At 37.1% G+C, this 21,348-nt stretch overlaps 2 protein-coding genes across 2 annotated transcripts in view; one reads left to right on the top strand and one right to left on the bottom strand.

The window, feature by feature from the left end:
* LOC144650058 (exocyst complex component 2-like) overlaps window positions 1-14,651 on the top strand; it is a 45,960-nt gene extending 31,309 nt beyond the window's left edge. Inside the window, exons 19-29 of the mRNA XM_078509705.1 lie at window positions 4,173-4,256; window positions 4,934-4,984; window positions 5,679-5,743; window positions 6,355-6,442; window positions 6,955-7,071; window positions 7,211-7,352; window positions 9,186-9,241; window positions 9,913-10,035; window positions 10,743-10,804; window positions 12,519-12,578; window positions 13,978-14,651. Of these exons, the coding sequence (XP_078365831.1) occupies window positions 4,173-4,256; window positions 4,934-4,984; window positions 5,679-5,743; window positions 6,355-6,442; window positions 6,955-7,071; window positions 7,211-7,352; window positions 9,186-9,241; window positions 9,913-10,035; window positions 10,743-10,804; window positions 12,519-12,578; window positions 13,978-14,062 (933 nt within the window). The 3' untranslated portion in view covers window positions 14,063-14,651. The remainder of the gene's footprint in view (window positions 1-4,172; window positions 4,257-4,933; window positions 4,985-5,678; window positions 5,744-6,354; window positions 6,443-6,954; window positions 7,072-7,210; window positions 7,353-9,185; window positions 9,242-9,912; window positions 10,036-10,742; window positions 10,805-12,518; window positions 12,579-13,977) is intronic.
* A 137-nt stretch (window positions 14,652-14,788) lies between these two features.
* Window positions 14,789-18,781, bottom strand: LOC144650092 (mitochondrial genome maintenance protein mgm101 homolog). The gene is made up of 5 exons (XM_078509754.1): window positions 18,597-18,781; window positions 17,492-17,598; window positions 17,318-17,421; window positions 16,351-16,554; window positions 14,789-15,009 (listed from the first exon to the last, which is right to left on the bottom strand). Exons 1-5 carry the CDS (start codon window positions 18,773-18,775, stop codon window positions 14,860-14,862), a joined length of 744 nt encoding a protein of 247 aa, XP_078365880.1. The 5' UTR covers window positions 18,776-18,781; the 3' UTR covers window positions 14,789-14,859.
* Window positions 18,782-21,348: the final 2,567 nt, after the last annotated feature.

Here is a 21,348-nt window from a genome sequence, read left to right as displayed (position 1 = left end):
TTCCCTAAAAACCACAATAATGCTCCAGGTCATTTATTTGGTGACAGATGCTTGTAAAACATCTCACAAGCTTGCCATAAAAAATCCTACACACGACAACCAGCAACTGAACCATGCAGCTTATTCCTGTTCTAACCTGGTTAAAATTCAACCTTGGATCCGATAGGCCCTGTGTAGGATTCTTAATAGAAAATTGGACCTTGATTACAATCCTAAAAGCATGTAAAGGATGCAAACTCTTATAGAAATGTTTAGGATCATGTCTAAGGTTAATGGTCACCTGTTGGGCCCACAGCGTTTGCAGAACTGCCTCATCACAAACTTGCTCAAAGGCAAAGAGACATTTCCAGTGTAAGCTGTGAGTTAGCTGGTGCACCCTAGCTATGCGCATGATCCACTTTAAATAAAGTCGTTTTATATGATTATGCTTAAGCTACATGTGGTTTAAACCCAGAGCAACATCAACTGGAAAGCATGCATTTCTCTCTGAAACATCAAGAGGGAGGGGGAAAACGGTTGTGGAATGTTCTGTATAGTTGAGGTCTGTGGTGGTCTTTTCATGGGTACACTTGACTGTTTGGTGCCAAAATTCCGCTGGTCAAATGTGGGATCAAGTTTAAATTCAAGGCTTCAGGAACAACTCAGTCCTTAAGGGACAGACTGTCGACAGCTCCATTGGCTTTACACAATGTTGTGAAATGTAAATGTTAATGCCAAAAACAAGAAAAGTCAGCAAAGAATGGTCAGTTGTCTTGAACGCACTTTGTTAAAAGTGACCAAGGACGTTAAAGGATTGCTCTCTATTATCACATGAAATTTTTAACAAAATTATGCAGATCTGATAGTCCCCTAACCTTCATCAACAGCCCATTTCAGCACTAGAAATTCTGAGTGATAGCCTGGACATTTATTTCAGTGTAAGTCTGAGTCCTGCTGCCATTTTTATTAGTGCAGAATGCACTATTGTGATGGTTTGGTGGGGCTGTCGTCCGCTAAACCCCTAAAGCGCTTCAGTGTAAACTTTTAATCACCAATTAATTAATTAATATCAATTAATTAATTATTCCTTGTGGAGGGGGTGGGGGTGGGGAGCACCTGACCGTACCCCTAGGTAAAACCTGGAGCACATCTACGTTACTTTCATATGAAGATCTCAAACGTATATATTTGTTTCAGAAAACCCTTTGCTCTCCTTGTGGTACTACTCAACGTAATTTACACCAAACGCATGCGCAGATTAGTCTACGTTGTTTTCTGGAACTATCATGAACAAACATCGCTTGTATTGCGTGTTTGCGGTAGGCTTCCTGCAGACTTCTTGGCGCCAAGTAAAAACCGCAAATTAATTAAATTAGATTTTGAGACTTTCACAGCGCTTTCGTAATTAGGTATGCAAAAACTTGCACCGGGATTTTCGGCGTGAACACCTGATAACCAGGAAACAAATATCCTAGCTGTACTGCGTTTTAAAAAACCTGTCGAAAAATATGTTTTTTGATTAGATTTGTTTCTTTAGTTTTTGAGAATCGTCTTTCGTGCAGTCTAAACCGTAACTTAATTAAATTAAACAAATGTCATTGATGCCGCCATAAAACAAACAAAAAACAAAAGTTTCATGTTATCGCATTTTCAAAGAAGACAAAAGTATTTTGTTACAAACGAACAAAAGTGTTGTGTTACGTTTGCAAAAATTAGCGTAAGGAACACCTGGGAAAGAATACAAGTAGCCTGTGAACAGTTTTTCCGAAAGTAAAATAAAGCAAATAAACACGAACATATATAAAACATCATACTTTCAATTGTTCCATATTGCATTCTGCACTTACCAAATCATCGAGATTTTTTGTTCTTGTTATGTTTTGACAATGGGTCTACCATTCTGATTTTTGATATTCTGCAAAATCGTTTTTTTTTTTCTCTTTAATTGCTTTTTGGAAGGCACAAAGTTCCAAAAACGTATTTTGCGAGCCTCTAGAGAGGCTATACCCATATTTGAAATGTGATACCTTTGATTCTATAACCCCCCCCCCCCCCTCCCGCAAAAAGTAGCAGTTCATTTCCATGTTTCCTTATGAGAGTTGAACTTGACAAAGTTCTTTTGGTTTGGTTAAATGTTTCATGAAAAATGTAGTAAAAGTTCTGTTTAAACACCGAAGAAACCTGTCCCATGAAGGGGAAAGCCAAAAGAAGCCTCTCTATCAAACCATTGCAGATTGTGTGTCTTTGGAAATTTCTAAACTGAATGGATAACAGCAGAAAACATGTATTTAGATCCCAAAAGAAAGGTGAGAACGTTGCCCATGTTGGCTAAGGTAATCAACGTCAATCTGTCACTTCAACTTCAAGAAGAGAAGTCTCTTTTGTGAAGTGTTTGCTCACCCTAAGGCACCAAGTCACAAGAAAGTCGCTCTTGAAAATTACTAGTAAAGAGAGACTTTACAATTGAAACAAATGTGTAAATCCTGCAAAGAGCAGAGCATCAAACACGCTTAATACAGCTTCATGACCTCCTTCAATCGAAAGCACATAGTCAGATGCCAACGCTTCTTTTTGCTTTCTTCCTGGTTACTAGGCAGGTTTCTTCGGTGTTGTCTGATTCATTCCACTTAAAATGGGACACTTTCTACCTTTTGCACGAAAAACTGAACCAAAATCTTCAAAAACGTCGTTGAAATAAACAATCAAGTTTGAACATGGAAATGGACAATACTATCAAATTTAAAATGTGGGTGGAGCTGTCAGGGAGGTTTTGACAACTCAGCAGCAGTATTTGCCCCCCCCCCCCCCCCCCCAGGTCTGAATGAATTCATTGTAGGGAAAGCAGACGGTCATTTTTTTTGCAAGACGTTCGGTTCTTTGCGTTTCAATGACCAGTACTTTGAACCTTAGAGAGGCAATTGTTAAACGATTTTAGCGAATAAAATGACTCCTTTGCAGCCATTTCAGTAGTCCTCCAGTGCAGGATAGGGTTCCCTATCAGTACTGACATTACCAACTTGAAGGTAGGTCAGCCTACTTTCAAAGAGACTGCACTTGTAGTCTTAAGTTCAAGACAGTGTTCTCCTAGGCATGTGAGGACTTCCTCCATCTGCACAATTATTTCTGCAGAGTTTAGAGCAGACTTTTTCACTTCATGAATGAAGACAAGGTAGTTGGAAAGTTAGGGCCACAAGGCAATTTTTCATCAATCTTTGAAAGGTTGCTGGGGCATTTGTCAGTCCAAATAGCATTCTGTTTAATTCATACAATCCAAACATTGTGGCTGTTGCCATCTTTGTCCTATCTGCAGGAGCACTTTTGACCTGAAGGTAGTCTCTCTGGAGGTCCAGTAAGCAAAACCACTTTGCACCACTCAGAACTTTGCTATGTTTCCTCTATCTAAGGAATCTGCCATTAGTCCTTCTTCTTCGTGAGCCTTACTAGTGATGCATAAGACTTCTGTTACCACTCCCAACACCCAGCAAATCTCAGACAGTATCTTTAATTTTCCCAACTGTCGTAAGGTGCCGAAAGTCTCACATTCATCATTCTTGTGCCTCCCCACCTTGATTTTGATTACAAGTTTTAATCCCTCGCAAAACAATTATTTCAAGACAGGTTAGTTGCTACTCCTTCTTCACTGTAAAAATGGTCTTATTTCTGTGCAGTAGAAGAAGCTGATGCAGCACTTTTGATCCAGAACCACTTTTCAATTTTGTATTGCCTTGAACAAACCAGGTACATGCCCACAGTCAGAGCACTTTCTTCCTTACAATATCAGATGAGTATATTCGTGTCAAGGGGCGGATCTACAGGGAGGGTGTAGAGACTTATTCATCAACAGCAACAATAATCCATTACCAGTATACATGTATACTTGTGAACTTTGCTTTCAGTTCTTTAATGTCACACTTGAAATTTCAACCACAGATCTTGGGTCTTGACAAAGTGCGAGCCAGCAGGCTTGTGAATATTTAATTGTTTTTAATTGTTAAAATGCTCCTAGCTATGGCTGTGATTTGGTATTTACATCTTTTTAAATGGTTTGTTGAAGAAACACATAGCCTTAAATGCAACCTTAACTGATTTTTCATTTACAAGTAAGTTCCTGCAGTGTAAAACCTATGATTTTTATACATATGCACAACCAGGCCTGCTTGTTTACTCTCATTTTTGATCCATGTACCTGACAGCCACTGATGTTTGAGAACATCGTCATGGAAACACTTCATATGTTAAGGGAAATGGCCATGACTGGAGACACAGATAAACGGAAGGTAATTCAGGCTATCAAACCGCATAGAATTGTATTTTACTTGCTGTGGCAAAACTGACACTGCTTTTTTTTAGTACAATGTAATGATTTGACTGACTGACTCACTGACTCACTATTACCCTTGAAAGGGAAGCTCATTATTGTTTGTATTTAATAACTTTATTGAACATAGGTCTGCTGTACAAGTGGGAGGTGCGAAAGGCAGGAGGCGTGGGAAGCATAGTTGCCTAATGGTTAGTGTGCTGGACTCTGGATCAAGCGGTCCAAGTTCCAGCCCTGGCCTGGGTCGCTGTGTTGTGTTCTTGGGCAAGCTCTTTACTCTTACAGTACCTCTCTCCACCCAGGTGTTAAAATAGGTACCACAGAAATAATACTGGGGGTAACCTTGGGATGGACTAGCATCCCATTCAGGGGGAGTAGAAATACCCCTTGTGGCTTCATCCTACGGAAACTTGGATAAGCTCCGGCCTGATGAGCCACTTGGCTTGACACAGACTCTACCTACTGTACAAGTAATAGTCAACTTGGTGCTGTGTGTTTAATAAAAACTAATAGCTAATGTATTATTATATTATTATTAACACTATTATTGTTATTATTATTATTATTATTATTATTATTATTATTATTATTATTATTATTATTATTATTATTATCGACTATCTTTCTTCCTTGTAGAATCTACAGCTAAAGACAAGTGCTGTTGATCTTTTCAAGGACATGTTCCAGGTTTGTTATTCACTGGGCTGGGTGCGTAGGTCATACGTACATCATGCAACATGGCGATAGGCATACTGGAAAAACGAAAGCTTATAATAACCTTGATATAGGACCTCCGTGTTATGGTCAGTTGGCAGCTGTCAAAACAGAGTTTCTGCTGACCAGTATCACATGACCATATTGTGGGCTCAGGTGTAGAGTTTGTGGTCATACATTTTTTGAAGTTGACTGCTGCCCAATTAATGGCTTTCTGTTGGATCCCGGGCTCAAGTCTTAACTTTTTCTGTCTATTGGTCATTTTATTCAAAGTTATTTAGAATAGCAAAGTAAAGAATCAAGGGGCTCCCCGTTTAGGCTTCGATAAACCTTTTGTTATGAATGCCATGATAATACTCCGGTTTCTACCTGTTAATCTACTTAAGATATTAGCAGACCTTTTGACAATACAGACCACCAGAATTAGCAGGCAAATATAAAATTAGTAAAGTACTTTAGAAATCTATCCTAAGTTGCAATGACTAGGAGCAGGTCCTGGAGACTGGTATGACAAAGATGTGGATACAAATCAACCACCAACATGGCTATGATGACATCACATGCAATCCAACAATACCTGCTCCTGCTGTCTACAAATGACTTGGCTGTGGTCAAGTTTATTGTTTTGGAAAAATGGCAGTTTTATGTTTTCTGTCAATTATTTCAGGCATTCATTGAGTGTCTTCAACATTTGGCCTTCCAACCTGACCAGGAGTCCGACAAAGTCTCTTTGTAAGTGTCTGCTCAATGCATGGTGAAGCATGTTTATTGTCTGTGTCACAGTCAGGATACAAATCTCAGCACATGTCCCGAGTTTCACAATCTTTTGATCATGAACACATGGTAATAATTATTGTGCAGAATGATTAGTGCATTATTTCTTTATAGGTATAACAAAACAACTCATTTAATAACATTCTTTATCTCCTTGTGATAAGTAAAATTAATTTCTTAAGTGAAGTATTTTTCCTTTCCTGAGATGATCAGTCATTACTTCTCATTTGTAGCCTGGCATACTGCTATCCATGACACTGATGACTAACAGTTAAGTTTTTAGTTCTCTCATGCATCAAACAGGTCTAGTCTACAGGGTAGAAGTGACAGTGGGGGGAGGGGGGGGGTTGTCCCAAAGTGCAAGGCAGCGAGACGCGCAATCCATTCCGGTTAGCCTAAATGGCTCTCCAGTTAACCTACTGCTAGCTTAGTTAGCTTGCAATTAGCCTTGTTTATTTGGAGTAGGGATTTCTGCCTTGCATACCTCGCTGCCTTGCCTTACGTGCCTCGCTGCCTCGCACATTTGTATGATTTAACAGTGGGTCTGTTTCCCTCTCTCTATTGAGCAGGTCTGGTCCACAGGGTAGTAGTGACAGTGGTTCTCAGGATAACTTGGAAAGATCATCTTTGTCAATGGAGGACAACACACCTGTTATTGTGAGTTTCTTTTACACCATTAATTTGTTCCATACAGTGTTACTTTGTAAGGGGTTTTGAGAGCATGTCTTACCTCATAAAGAGCGACTGTGGCACATGTTGTGGATGTCAATTTTGGCATAGAAGTTTCCATAATGCTCTACACCTCATATGAGTTTAGGTTTTTGTAGACTTGCTTCTCTCATATGCTTATTTACACAAGGCCGCAACTTTAAGACTGGAGCATCTGCAACTGCATTAAATTTAGCCAAAAAATATAGTTATTCCTTTCATCAGAGCTTCTGGTCCTTGAAGAAACAGCCTTCAGCCTGTTGATAACCGATTATTTTGCATAATTATTTTTGGTGTTTTGATTTATTAACAGAAGTATATCCTGAGACCTTTGCAATAATAGAATATGGTTAGTGAAAGCACAAATGCATGGTATTAGTTTATAGATTTAAAATGTTTGTGCTTTAATGTACAACACACCATTTTATTTTCTGCTGTGCTGAATATGTTGTCTTTACCAGGATGAAAGATTACTGATTGTGCTCAACAATTGCCGATATGTAAGAAACAACGTTCTTCCAAAACTGGTGGATAGCTTTAGAAATAATGACTACCCAATCAGCGACAAGCTAAAAAAGGTAACTTTATTGTCACAATAATATTGTTCCTGTTCCTATTAGCAATTCTCAATTTATTCTAAGTAATAGTATTTCTTACAGTTTTTCTAAAACTTTGTTATTATTTTTCATTTGGTAAGGTGTTATTCATTATTTTCAGGATCTTACCAGTGAGTTGTGTGATTTAGAAGGCAAAATCTTTGATGCATACATTGAACAAAAAGCAGAGCCACTGATAGCATATGTGGAGCCTGGCTTGACCATGGGTGACTTTAAATGGCACACCTGCCTTCCACCAAAAGGTAACATTAAACAACAAGGAAACGAAAAGAGGTTATTCGTCAGAAATTTGTATAATACAGCCAAGCAGTTTTATTAATTTAGCAAAGGCTTGAAAAATAGTCAAACCTTTATTTAAAATAATAATAATAATTTTTTTAAAAAAACTTTATTGAATTGAGTATTTTTCATACAAACTTGAATCTCAGGTGTATCTGGCTAAAAAGAGAATATACATATACAAAATTTGTTTTTCTACAAGTTTCTCTCAGGAGATAATTTCAGTTAACATGTCAATAGCCTTAACCTACATAATAACACTCTGAAAGCTTTTACATGCTCTTAAGCTTCTATGTTGTGTGATTAGAATGAAAAATCTTTGAGGCATACATTGAACAAACATAATAATAATAATAATGATTATGATAATAATAATAATAATAATAATAATAATAATAATAATAATAATAATAATAATAATAATAAAAGCCCAATATTTTGCACTTTCCAATACTTTATCAGGGACGTTTTTGACCAGACTGCATTATTAATAAGCAGTTTACAAAGAGTAAGGAAATTTTTGCAGATGCCCCCAATGTAATTTTGAAACAAGACCAGACAACAACCCTGGTAACTCCATGCTCCACGCTTTCTGATTAGTGTACGGTGTGGGTTCTTTAACATCCCCTGCTGACCCTAACAGTGCAGGTGCAGGAAACAGGGCCTATGGTTTATCGTCCTTTTCTGAAAAGACTTGAATATAATTATGTCTAACCATTTGCAGCTGTCATCACAAAGGTAGCACATAAAATTCATTCATCCGTTACCAGGCCAGACAAGAAACTCAACAAAGCTTAAGGATGTTCGTGCCAAAATTGTCTACTCAATAGATTTTTTTAAAACTTTTACTGTGGCCAGATAATGAGTAACTTGTTTCAGAAATGTTAAAAAAAGTTGGGGTCATTGACTTTGTTTCAGAGATAAAGCGTGTGGAAAACTACCCTGATTTTGAAAAGTTGGGGCACATAATTCAGCAGTGTTTACAAGGCTTGTAGTTAAAAATATCGAAGATTAGTGAACGGAGGCAAACGATCTAAGTCACATTTTGTAGAAGGGCCTCTGTTACGTAAATAATTCATAGTGTTGATATCCTTTTTGTAAGACTTAACCCTGAAAAAAAGGCATTAAAAACTGTTGTACGGCAAAATGAAAAGCTCAAAAAGCGTAATTCAAACGTCAGTCGGACAATAAATACAAACTTCCACTCGGTAGATTTTTTTTTATTTTCTCGCAAAACATAGATATTAATTAACAAAAGTAATCCGTTAAGAAAAAAGTAGGGGTCACCGACCATTTAAGAGAGCAAACTCCAAGCAAAGAGAGCGGAATGGCTACCCTCCCTGTATCTGCTGAGAAAGTTTTCTCAGCGTGCGCGCTCAATGAATGGCGTGGCATGACGAATTTCATGCGCAGTAAGGATGCGCATAAACAATTAGCGCGAACGTCCTTAAATCCAGAAGGTCAAAGATAAACTTCTTTGTTGCTAAAAATTTGACATTTAACTCCTTTTGTTGCTCATCAAAAATTGTTATATTGTAGTGTGACGTTCACAACACAATATACAATAGTCATGAGCACCACCAAGCAAAAAACACTGATACATTGCATCATGTATCATTTATTGTGGCACTTGTAGTGAGATATGTATTGTATCGTGACAAAATGTATCATTGTAGCCTTAATTCAGATTTAACATTACTTTACCCTTGACCTCTAGTGATACCATTGCTCATTTCTTCAGGTAAGATAACTCACATTATTTTTCTTAATAAAAAAATATGTCTTGTTTGTGGCAGATGTACGCAGTTATGTTAAAGAGGTCATTATGAACCTTGTCACTGTCCATGCACAGGTGGGTACAGTACAGTTAGATTTCCCAGCAAGGGGACCCGACATACTTTATTGTTATATAACTGGAATTTTTACCCCAACAGTTTACACTTTCAATGGCCACTTCAAGGTCACATGACATCTAACAGTAAAACTCGTTACCGACCAAAGTCTATTAGCAGGCAACATCGTAAAATTTACGATGTCAGAGGTAGCAGTGATAACAGTGCACTGTTACCTGTGAATGTTGACAAACGTCTGCAGTTTTCACTGTGCAATACAACAAATCACTTAATGCATATAACTGGTCCCTCAGGAAACCAGTTTTCCTCAAATCTCAATGTTACCCTAGGCTCCACCCTGGGAAACATTGAGATGCTTGGGAAATGAAATTAACTGTTCCCTGATGACCAAATATCAAGTGAATATTGTGCAATAGGTGACTGTCTTTGCCTGCCACTCTCATTATTTAATTGAACACTATGTAACAAATATGTATGTCATATCTATCTATCTAGCTATCTATTTATCTATCAATTTTATTTGTTATGACCTGATCATCATATCCTTTTACATGTAAATTAATCCATCTCTGGATATTACTGGTACTTATACTGTACTGTCAGTAAACTGATCAGTCTATGAACAGACTTTCTATCTGCTCACTGGCTGAATTGTTGATATTTGTGTCAGGTGTTTGCCGTGTCAGAAGAGTTACTAAGTCAGGTGCTGTCCCGTCTGACTGACATGTTAGCAGAGGAGTTCTGCAGGCTTATTTCTGGTGTCAAGACATTTACTTCAGCTGGTGCTGTCACGGTGAGCCTTACAAGTGATCATTTTAACAAAACCATTACAAGTCCTCTTCACCTCTGCTATTATTGGAGTTTCTTCAGGAATACTATTCAAATCAATGAAATATATATATATATGTATATGAAAGTGATAAATGATCATCGCAGTGAATTTCCAATTTAAGCAATTGGAATAAAGAAGCCTAAAAAAATAAATAAATAAGGGCTTCAAAGAGGTTTGAACCTGTGACCTCCCTGAATAACGGTGCGATGCTCAACCAACTGAGCTATTGAAGCCACACATCATATATCACTTTCGTATACATCCGCAGTTCATATATGAATCATTTAATATACATTACATCATTTCACTCCTCTCACGGGAAAATATGAACTCGCAATTGACCTCGCTCCCAATGTGTGGCTTCAATAGCTCAGTTGGTAGAGCATCACACCGGTATTTGCGGAGGTCACGGGTTTGAATCCCGTTGATGCCCTGAATTTTTTTCAGGCTTCTTTATTCCAATTGCTTAAATTGGAAATTCACTGCGATGATCATTTATCACTTTCTAAAATAACATAGCAGCTCAAAATTGCAAACCACAAAAATTTAATTGAAGCTCATCTGCATTCACCCTCTCATAAATGACACAGTTCAGTTTGGTCGCTGGGAAGTGACAGTCAAATGACAAAATTTATTTCAACATTCCAACTGACAAAGTTTTGTTTCAGGCACACTTGGAGGCGCGAGCTATCCAGGAAGCATTAGCAGCGTATCTTTCACAGCAAGCCAGGTATGTATACACTGCTCTTACATACTCAACCAGTACGCTCACTTGCTTGTGAAAATGAGTGACACGTACAGTCCTGTCATGAAGTGTCTCCTTTGTTTGTCTTGTGTAACAAGAATGATATTGTTTGTATATATGACACCCATTTACAGTGAAACCTTGATTTAACTAAGTGCCAATGGACTGTGGAAATTATAAAGGGTTTTAACGAAAACCTTGATATAATAAATAATTTGTTATGTCAGGGTACATTTTATGTTTGGGCTTCTGGATTGTTTTTGTTATAACACAGTTGTTATTATTAATTGCCAACGAGACAGCCGAGCCAAAAGGCGAGGCTGTCGAGGCGGCAGAATCATAGAGCCGTGTGCGTATGAGTGTATAGGCAGAGAAAATCTTAAGTTCTGCGTAAGGGACTTTTTTTTTTACCATATTTGGGTGTAAGTAAACCCCATATTTGGGTTGTATTGTTCTTCCCAACTGGTTCCCAGTCTCTCACTCCTTGCTAGAGAGCAAATGACCAAAATGGCCTGTTAAAATTTTCAATGTGGTCATTCATCCCTTTACCGATAAATACACTTTTAGGGAATTATAAATCGAAAGAGAATACCGTACAGAATATTCGACCGCCGAAAAAAACGAAACATCAAGGTCTTTAAAGCGATGAAATAATCTTTCGACTTTGGAGTCCTTTGATTTACGATCGAAGAGAGACATGAAAATCAAAAGCGGACTGTTGACTTCAAATAGAGTTTTCTTGACTTATGAGAATGCTGAAGTCGGGTAAATGCTTCCTTTTAGTGTTTATTGTGTTTATAGTAATTGTTTGACCGATGATTTATTCCAAATCAAATACCGTTTATATTTTATTTGGCACGCATTTTCGCTCCGCGTAGGAATAACATCAATACAAAGCGACGCTCATACACACAAGAAAGTCAAAAGTTTTTTGCTTCTACATTTTGTGACATTTTAACGTTGAAAAGAATTTAAAGATGTGTCAAGAGTTATCAATCTGTCAAACCCGTAGCCTGCGTAGCAGACATCTGTGTACGTTTTTTAGTGTGTTTAAAAGAGTGCGCGATCGCGAGAATACGCGCGCTGGAAACTACGGTGCCTGCTACGCAGGCTATCAAGCCTGTGTCATTTATGAAGACTATGAACACCAGAGAAATAGCACTTTTTTCGCATATTACCTAAAATACAATTTACCATATTTTGGTCATTTCAAATATAGTTCTATCAAAAACCATTCAATATCTGTTCTTATGAACAAACATGAGTATTTCGCTCGTTGGCACTTACCGATAGGTACAACTAGTTTAAGGTTTGTTATATCAAGTTACTGTTTGATACATTTTACTGTAACTTTGGCCAGGCTGAAGAATATTGTTTGTTATACCAAAGACTTTGTTCTAAAGAAGTTTGTTAAATTCAGGTTCTACTATACTCTTCACTTTGCCCTGTCACTGAAAAGGGTTGAGGATTAATGATATAGGGCTGGCACTTTAGATTCACAGAAAAAGTAGGGGCAGTGAAAGACAACTTTGGGATAATTTGGCTGGCCATTAAAACACTGATAGATATATTGATTAACTAATCAATTTGAAATTAAAGTTAAGATTTTATTGTAAGCTGGTACATGTGTATCAAAAGTGGGTGAGACTAGATGATGTTAGTGACAGGTAAATACATTAATAATTGTATTTCACTTTAGAGACTTGTTTCAAACAACATTCAGTAAGGTGCCAGGGATAACAAAGGATTCAGACAAAAGGTGAGTGCGTGTCATGGTCTCCTATCTTCAGCTACACACTTGGCTTATACATTTAGTCAGGTTATGCGGCACACATTCTTACCTCTTATTACCATGAAGCTTTCTTAAGTGTCTGACCTTGAAGGAATCGAGTTAGCTTAAAGGCCCTAGGTCACAGTATCATTTATCATTCTGTTTATTTTCATAATTGTGAGCTCTTAATTTCAAATTGACTGAGTGGCAGTTTTGGTAGTAAACTAGTGGCCACATAACAAATAAGGGTGTTAAATGACATTTTCGTACAATTAACTTACCGGTAGATAAACTTGAAAAAAGTCAGGCTAACATTTTTCAAGCTCCCCAAAATCTATTTTATTCTTGTCCGGTTTTTTCCATCCATGCACCTTTATATTTTGTCAGTTTCTTTTAAGTTGTGCAGCATAAGTCACCATTGTGATATTTCAGCAGAAACTCATAAGGGTTGAAACATGTAACGCGCGCTCACAGCATTTGAATATTCAGTTTTGCCAAGTACCATATTTGGAAACACAGAGTTTAAACATGAATGCTTTATACATGTAATGACACAGGCAACCACATTTTCGGTTTTTCAGTGAGTTACTTGAATTCCACCTAAGCGCTGTAACTAAGAAAATTCATTAAGTGTATCCAAGTGATGTTCTCCAGACTACTAAATGACAATGAAACAGAAGAATTTAACCAAATTTAACAATATTCAAGCAATCAAGATTATGCCATTGAGTGTGAGCTACCATGCACTGTGAATTTAAATGAAATATACAATTTTTATTGGCTTATTTTTTCCTTGCGATTTTCCAAATATGGTACTTATTGGAAACGAATGTGTAAACGCTTTGTACAATACAAATCATAGGGAGTTACACGTTTCAATCCTTATGGGTTTCTGATTTTAGTTAATTGAATGACCAGTTGGTCAGCCCTTGCTGTAATTGCCTAAAATTGTGCAGTCACTAGCCCATTAAATCGACATTGCACAAAATTCAAAACCAGAACATTCTGCCCCAATGTTCTTCTCCTAACACCTATGGCTTGTGTTCCCACTTCATCTCATATTCTTCCAATTTTGTACTTGTTTCTGTACTTTGATAGAACTGTTTACTGTATTCTTCATTACTTTACAATAAAATAATATGTCAAAGAATGTTGTTGGAGTAAGAATAAAGCAATGATCTATGTTGATTGGTCTCTAACTGGTCATGTGATAAACCTGGCTACACAATGAAAGTAGATTGTAAAATAGCCTCCTCTGAATGTTGTCTTCTGGTTATTTTCAACCTCTGAGTTGTTGCTCATTTTCAATGACACCCTGGGAATGAACTGTGGATGTATAACTGATTGTCCAGCAAGTACATTACCAGGCTGTTGCATTTTGTTGCAGATTAATAGAGGCTTTGATGACAACTTTCAAAAGGCGCATGCGCTTCCAGTTGCTGTGTTTCCAAGTGGACATGGAGGAACTTTGACCACATTGCAATTTGTCTAGAAAGCATTGCGCAGCAGTAAAATAATATTACAACTGTGTTGTTCTATAAAATATGCATACCCACAGAAGGTTTTGGGTTCCAACCCCAAATAAAAATAATTGGTGATCACTGTTATTGTTGTCATTGTTATCATTATTTTTACACTTCCCAACCCCTCAAAACCTACTATGACCTTCCATGGGGTGCATGGATATTTTCTGGAACAGCACATCTGACCTACATGAAGAAGTATCACAGAGCAATCTAAGTAAGTATTGGAACTACTAATTTAGTACTTAATTTCTTGGTCTTGTGCATGTAAATAATTAATAAATGTGATTAAAATAGTTTTAAGTACATGGATATCATTTCATTGTCATGTACAACTGCATGACCTCACAAAGAGTTTAATAGCAATTATTATACTGACCATTTAAATAACAATGTCAATTTAAAATTAATTATCTTACATTAGTAATTATTTTTTGAGAGAGAGACCAGTTAAGACACATTGTTGTGGCAGTGGATTTATCTGTTCTCACTGCATGACCAAACAAGATCATTAATAAAATTTGGCTTTATTGTTTTACATGTAGCAGTTTTTTCTCAAGCCTTTTTTTCTTCCTGATTTGTGTAAGAAGTCAGAGGTTGTAAAAAAACTTAAGGTAATAATAAAAGACTAGGGTTGAAGTTAGTGGGTAAGTCCTACATAAAATGACACAACCCTAACTGGAAATACTTTTTATTACTTAAATTTACATGTTATTACTCTGGACATATTTGTTTCTAACAGTGATTCATTTTTCCTGATTTATCTCCTTCCATGGATATTGAAATGCATCTGTTGATTTTCTGTCCTTTCTTCTCCATAACTTCTTTTTGTCCCTAGTTCGTACGTTTTCACACCATGTGTTCAGAGCATACTTTTCTTTCCAGTCAATGATGAACTGAGGAGGATAAAATAAAACAATTAGTAATACAGTCAAACCTCTATAAAGTGGACCCTCTGTTAAGCAGTCACACTCAAATAAGCAGTCACTTGTCAAATAATCAAATTCCCCCCCATACTAACTGCAAACTTAACCTTTATAAAGGGGCTATGTCATGGTGTTTTAAGTTATTTTTCTGATTAGCTTTAAATTGAAGGAAATCTCAAAATAATAGTATTGTAAGGGAGAAAAACACCAATGGAGAAATAAAAACCTGAAAATAAACATGGTTGGTTTTGATTGACAAAGATTAAGGCAGATTATGAGCAACAAACTTAATACAAATTTGCCAATTTTTCAAGTTGAGTTGTCTGTGACATAGCTCCTTTAAGCAGTCACTTGCACAGACAAGACTTCCCAGTTGGCTAATTGGAGGACAGTGTTTTACTGGGAACTAAACCACTCATCGATTCCATACGCCACTCCATCCGGGACCTAAGTGGCGTATTTTTCGTATGACACTCTTGTCAGCGGCATATCGCTCATTGACATCACGATTTGCACCTTTTCTGCTTTGTTGAATGGACTTGGTTTTGACTCATTTGCAAGCATCGACACAAAGGTTAATTTGTTTAACTAAGCAACGAAAAAGAATGAGTTTTCCAAATAGTTAAGAACGAGAACAGGATAATGGAAACTTTGACAATTTTTAGGTTTTTAGAGGGAATTATTCGCAAGGGATGTCACAAGTGCAAGATGTCATAAAGACGAAAACAAAAGCAGTTGAAAACTATCGGCCGTCAAGACTTTGCCGCATCAGATTCAAGTCAAAGTCAGTGACGTTTTCAGTTCTTACATCTTATTTAGTTGACAAGTATTTTGTTTGATTGGAATTCATTGAGTGTTTTTATATCCTGGGCACGGGTGCTTTGTATTTTCTATGAAGACGAACACTGATTTGTAAAACTGGCTCGATTATTCGAAAATAATGAAATAAAAATCTGCAACATCAACTTCATCTGGTCTCCATATAATAAAAAGAACATTACACGTTGGCTGAAAGATATGAATTTTATGTTCTCGTGCCAAAACGATATCTCAAACGATATTGTTTCTGCCACTCAAACATAAAATTCATATCTTCTCGCCACCATGTCTCTATATATATTTTTTGGTTTTATATGGGCAGTAGTCAATTTATTATAACAAGTATTATGGGACCCAGTGTCCCTAATTTGTTTTGTAGTGTCTTGAAGAATATTTCCGACATTCAATGGTTATTCCCAGCGCGCGAACAGAAAATATTGTGGGTTCAATGCACATGTACAAATTATGTGGCCTCTCAAGAACTGTATTTACCTGTGGGTCCCAGAGCTCACTGGCCACCCCAAGGTCTTTACAACACCTCATTAAAGCGTTAGACTTGGCAGATTCCATAGCCCTTCCATAAACCATGTTATTGGCAGAATAAAATGTGTGTTCACCAACTGTCTGTGCAACAAACCTTCCCAAACAAAACAATGCATATTCCCGCACAATCAATTGGCTGTTATCTCTGTCATTCTGAAAACATTCACAAAGTAACATTCTTTAGTAAACACGAGCACACAAATGAAACTGATGAATTGCACCAGTAGTACTAACACTGAGAAACTTACAAGCCCTCCTGTAAATTAAGTGAACTCATCAGAACAATTATTTTCTTTTAAGGATAGAAAATTGACACCCTCCCCTTTTCCTCCTGCAGAGATTGAGTACCATAAGTGATGCCTTTTTTGGTCGAAGGTGATGACGTCAGAAGTAGAACAAAGAGCAACAAGCAGTTTTGGGCATCACAAGAGTAAATGGGTTAACAATCTCCTAGAATTGTGCCTGCAACTTCACAGGGCATACACTTTGTCAGAAAACCATTTTTCCAAACTGTTATGACAAGCTGTGAGCTTTGAAGAACAAATAATGACCAAGGACATATATGTCTGAAGCCAAAAATATTGTTTATTAACAAACATTCTCAAACATGGATGCTCTTGGTTTAGTCGTCAAACATCAAAGTTATCAGGTTAATATATTCAGTTCTATTCAATTTTAAAAAAACTATTTCTGTAGAGAAACCTAAGGCATGGAAACATGAAATGGTTTTTAAACACTGGATGATATCCCTTGGGGAATATCCTCAGATATCCCTCAGTTTTGGCTGTTATGTGATACTTAAGACCAATTTCATGCAAGAAAAAATATGTTAAACCACATTACAGCAGCTCAAGGTTCATAAGTGAAACAAAGGGAAATTGAAAAAAAAAATCTGCTCAGAGTCACTTTATTTTACCTGAAATTGAAGAGATTCTCCTCTTGGTACTAATGCCCAACCTCCTGGTCCAAATGCTTGATTTAGTATTCTTCTGTATTTTATTTCAGGAATATAAATCAATCCTAGACAAGGATATCATAATTAACCAAGGTCCTTACGTATAATAATAAATAATGATAATAATAATTGTACCATCTGGTTTGATCTCAACATCAGTTTCATTGATTGGTGACATTAGAACTTGAATAATTTTACGGCTAAATGGTGTGGATGCAGCTCCAAAGAAAGCATCTGGCAACCTTAAAAAAGATAAAAAAAGGAATGTGTACTTTGTCTTCATACAGGATATAGCTAACCCAGTTTGACTGACAAATTTTAATTTTTTAATGTGTTAAGTTTATTCACATCACAGATTGACCTTCTATGCAGGTGCTGTCTTGAAATATTTAGGTTGGCCAAGCAAAAGACACACGGGATGTTTATTGTGGAGCAAGTTGTACCTTTTAACAAAATTGTCAAACTCCTAGTTTTAGTCATTTCTGGTTAGCATCTCTGCATTGTATGATCAAACTCCCTCTCAAAAAGCAACAACCCTCTTTTTAAGGTGGCTCACAATAGTTGAGGCCTTCATTGTAAATTATACAGATTGCCTGATGTTGTGGCATTTAAGCATAACTGTACACCAATAAAGCTTTCATCAATAAAACAGTAGTATGATCCAAATCACATCAAAAATCATTGCCATGGCAATGTGAAAAATAGTCAAAAATACCCTAGTTAAACGGTTTGAAGCAATTAACTTACAAATTATTCAGTGAAAGTTTTTGTTTTTGGTTTATATTTGACCAATTGGCAAAAGAAACATTTCTGACCATTTCTGTGAATTTTTTTTTTAAATCTGTCGGCAGGGTTCAGAGCCACTTTAATTTATGTAAAAATAATATATCTATTCGCTGTTTTCACCGTTCCCATAATACATCTTGTTTACCCCCCCAAAAATTTTGCATAAGCATTGTTTTCAATTTCTCTTGGGATTTACAGTGACGTGCAATCGTCCCCAGAGAAATCGAAAACAATGCTTATGCAAAAACTTTGGGGGGTTATTTAAATAAAACAAGATGTATTATGGGATCGTGAAAAAAGAGAATGAACCTAGCCCACAGACTTTTTTCAAACATTGAAAAACTTTTTCTTATAAGCTTACTAATTAGCCAAAAACTTAGTACTACTTGTTTAAGCCTGGCTAGACATCTGCAGATCGAAGGCTGAGAATTCTAGCTATCAATGGAGTCAATACCTATCAACAGAATTATTTGCTGGTAGAGATCCCTTGGTCGTTTCTTCATCTTCAGTGGAGGAGCTTGTTCTATCCTCTCCATTCTGTTCAGTTGAAAACATTCTCGTTGAAACACTCGTGAGCCGGGCATGATTTAAGAAAATCGAAAATGTTCGAAAACCCCTCACGACTCCCGCCATTTTGAATCATATAATACTCAGAGACTGGGAACGACTATCTCGATCTCATCCCCAGGGCCATCTCTGCTTTCAAGGGGGGGGATGGTCAGGGGATTGGGGGTAAAAGCGCAAAGAATTGTTGAAAAGACCCTGTGCACAAAGAATCGAAAAGAAACTAGCCAGTTCATTTCCACGAATTCAGTTGGTCGGTTGGGGAGCAGCTGGCAGTGCTAAGAACCGCGCGTTCTTGACGTTAAGACCGGTTTTTGCGCTGCTCCAAACCAGTATATACACAGGCAGACAACCCAAAGTATAAAGTATTTGTTGAAACTTTTAATAGAAAACTAAAAAAAATCTATGACGGTTACGAATAAAGCACTAAAAAATACACGTTTAGGCTGATCTCGATCTGAATATCTCAGTTAAATTAAATGAAACGTTAATCTACTCGTATGTGGCTACCTGAGCCACTACCCCATAGACGAGATTTTCTGAAGGGGCTTCGAAAGTCACTTCTCGCTCTGAGGGAGTCACTCCGTCGACATCCCGTGATCTTTTGAATATTTCTGAAGGTTTGGAAAACAATTTGGCTTTTTTGCAATGGGGTAAGAAAATCGGGTTATTTCTGTTGAACTTTTTTCTTAGAGGGATTGTTTTGCCTTTTCCCGTCAACGTACGGGTTTTTTTTATTTTTTTTTTTTTTTTTTTATTTTTATATTCTAACCTTTTGGAGGCAAAAGTATATGTAAAGTATATTCTGATACGGGTCGGGGAGAGAAGTGGATATAAAATGGAACGGCCATAGAAATCCGTAATCGGCCCAGTATTAGGCTGACTGTCTAGACTAACCCAAGCCACCCAAAGGCCAAGATGTAGGCTCAACATAGTGCTATTTAGGCTAACAAATGTGTTGTATTTAGGCTTACCTAAGTGGCTCGCATGACTTACTGGATCGCACTTTTTTTTTTTTTTTGATAAAAAAAATAACCCAAACAGTAAATTTTACTGCACCATCCCGGTAACACCAGAATTGGCATCAATTAGGGGTTAGGCAGGCGCGCTTGGGGGGTGGAATATAAAGTTTCTGAGTAAACATTTTTGTATTATTGGGTTCCGGCAGGAGCCATAATGGCTCCTGGTTCTGGCCGGCTCGTCTAATGACATTCTCCCAATTCTCGTTCTGCTTGTTTTACTGTGTCGATCGGTATGGTCATGTAAAGAGAATATCTTCCGCACCGACAAACAACAGCTGCCTGTTCTACAGCTAAACAACTTTACCGACTGTACGTAAACAGATCATCGGAGCTTAGTGCATGGAAATAGAAAGTCAGACAGATAAGATTCAATGAGTCAAGAACCCGCAGATATTTCTTTGGTATTATGACACAGAATGGAACAATTGTAAAAATTGTCGTCGTACGAATTACAAAGTACGTTGCTTTTATGTTCAGCTGCTTAAAACTGGCTACAAACAAACAGGACGTTAACAGAAATAGCAATATTCATTGTGAATTAATAAAAATTCGTGGAATAATACAAGTGAATCACCTGTTACCAGGCTATTCAGTTTCCTGTTGTGACCAAAGCGCAGGAAATGCTCAGAACAGGTATTTTCCGCGCGGCCTCGATTCTTATTTTTTCTCTTTTGAAAATAAAAAATAACTCAAAACGCACGACGTTCTCTTTATATTTTGGCACTTTCACGCTATCGCAGATTAAACCTAACATTTATTTGTCCTTAACAAGTGCTAACAGCTCACAAAGTTTTTATACTGACATGACGCATTTTTTTTTTGCTTTAAACACGTGTTTAAAAAAGACATAGTAAACAAGAAGAAACTATAATATTTTTGGATCAGCGGGTGACTACGTATACCAACGTTTGTTTCTTTGTTATGCATTAGTGGTTGGTGATATCGAGTGAAGCCGCCGGCCAAGTAAAGACAAATAATAAAACAAGTTACGCTCCGGGTGATACACGACCATGTCGCCAAGTAGGGGCTGAAACTTTTATTTCGTATCATTTCCTTTATAGAAAAAGTAATATTTCTTTTAAGTTTTTCACCTTAAACAGTGCGGCTGATTAAGCTGCTGATCCCCTTTAATGGAGATTATCTTAGAATCTAATTCCAATCACTTTTGTCTTCAAAACAATGGATCATTTTTTATCATGGAGGGACGCATCGTCAACTAATATTCTCCAAACTGATTTGTGATTAAAAAAAAATAATAATACACCAGTTGTGTGAAGAACAAAAGTGCCGACAAGTTTCCCGCCAACTGGTTTCAAAAAGATTCCGCTCATTGTCGAGTCCCACATCAGCTCTCGCCGCTATAAGCCACAATAACATTTTATCACCAACATCCAATTACAGTACACCGGCTCAGTGCAGTGTGAGCTGGACCTGCCAAGCTTATATTGGTTCTCCTGACTATATTCCACTCCATGTTTTGCCCAACTGAAGTTATCGAAACACAAAGGTAATTCATTTTTGTCAGCATTTTACTTAACTTAGTATTTTCACTCACAGTTTTCTCCAGAAACTTGATAAAAGTAGTTTACTCTTATGAAACAATAACGGGTTTACACACAA

This window comes from Oculina patagonica, chromosome 4, assembly GCF_052425735.1.
Source record: "Oculina patagonica isolate OP01 chromosome 4, crgOcupat, whole genome shotgun sequence".
NCBI classification, from domain to species: domain Eukaryota; kingdom Metazoa; phylum Cnidaria; class Anthozoa; order Scleractinia; family Oculinidae; genus Oculina; species Oculina patagonica.
The sequence above is the reverse complement of the archived record's forward strand: the minus strand, read 5'-3'. Positions and strand labels throughout refer to the sequence as shown.

Excerpts from the sequence above, each read along its gene's own strand:
- LOC144650092 (XM_078509754.1), bottom strand. The coding sequence starts at position 18,775 with ATGGCGGGAGTCGTGAGGGGTTTTCGAACATTTTCGATTTTCTTAAAT. Across the intron at positions 17,599-18,596 it reads GCAAATAATTCTGTTGATAG|GTTGCCAGATGCTTTCTTTG; the intron begins GTATTGACTCCA and ends ATCTTTTTTAAG. Across the intron at positions 16,555-17,317 it reads GAGAATCTCTTCAATTTCAG|AATGACAGAGATAACAGCCA; the intron begins GTAAAATAAAGT and ends GAATGTTTTCAG.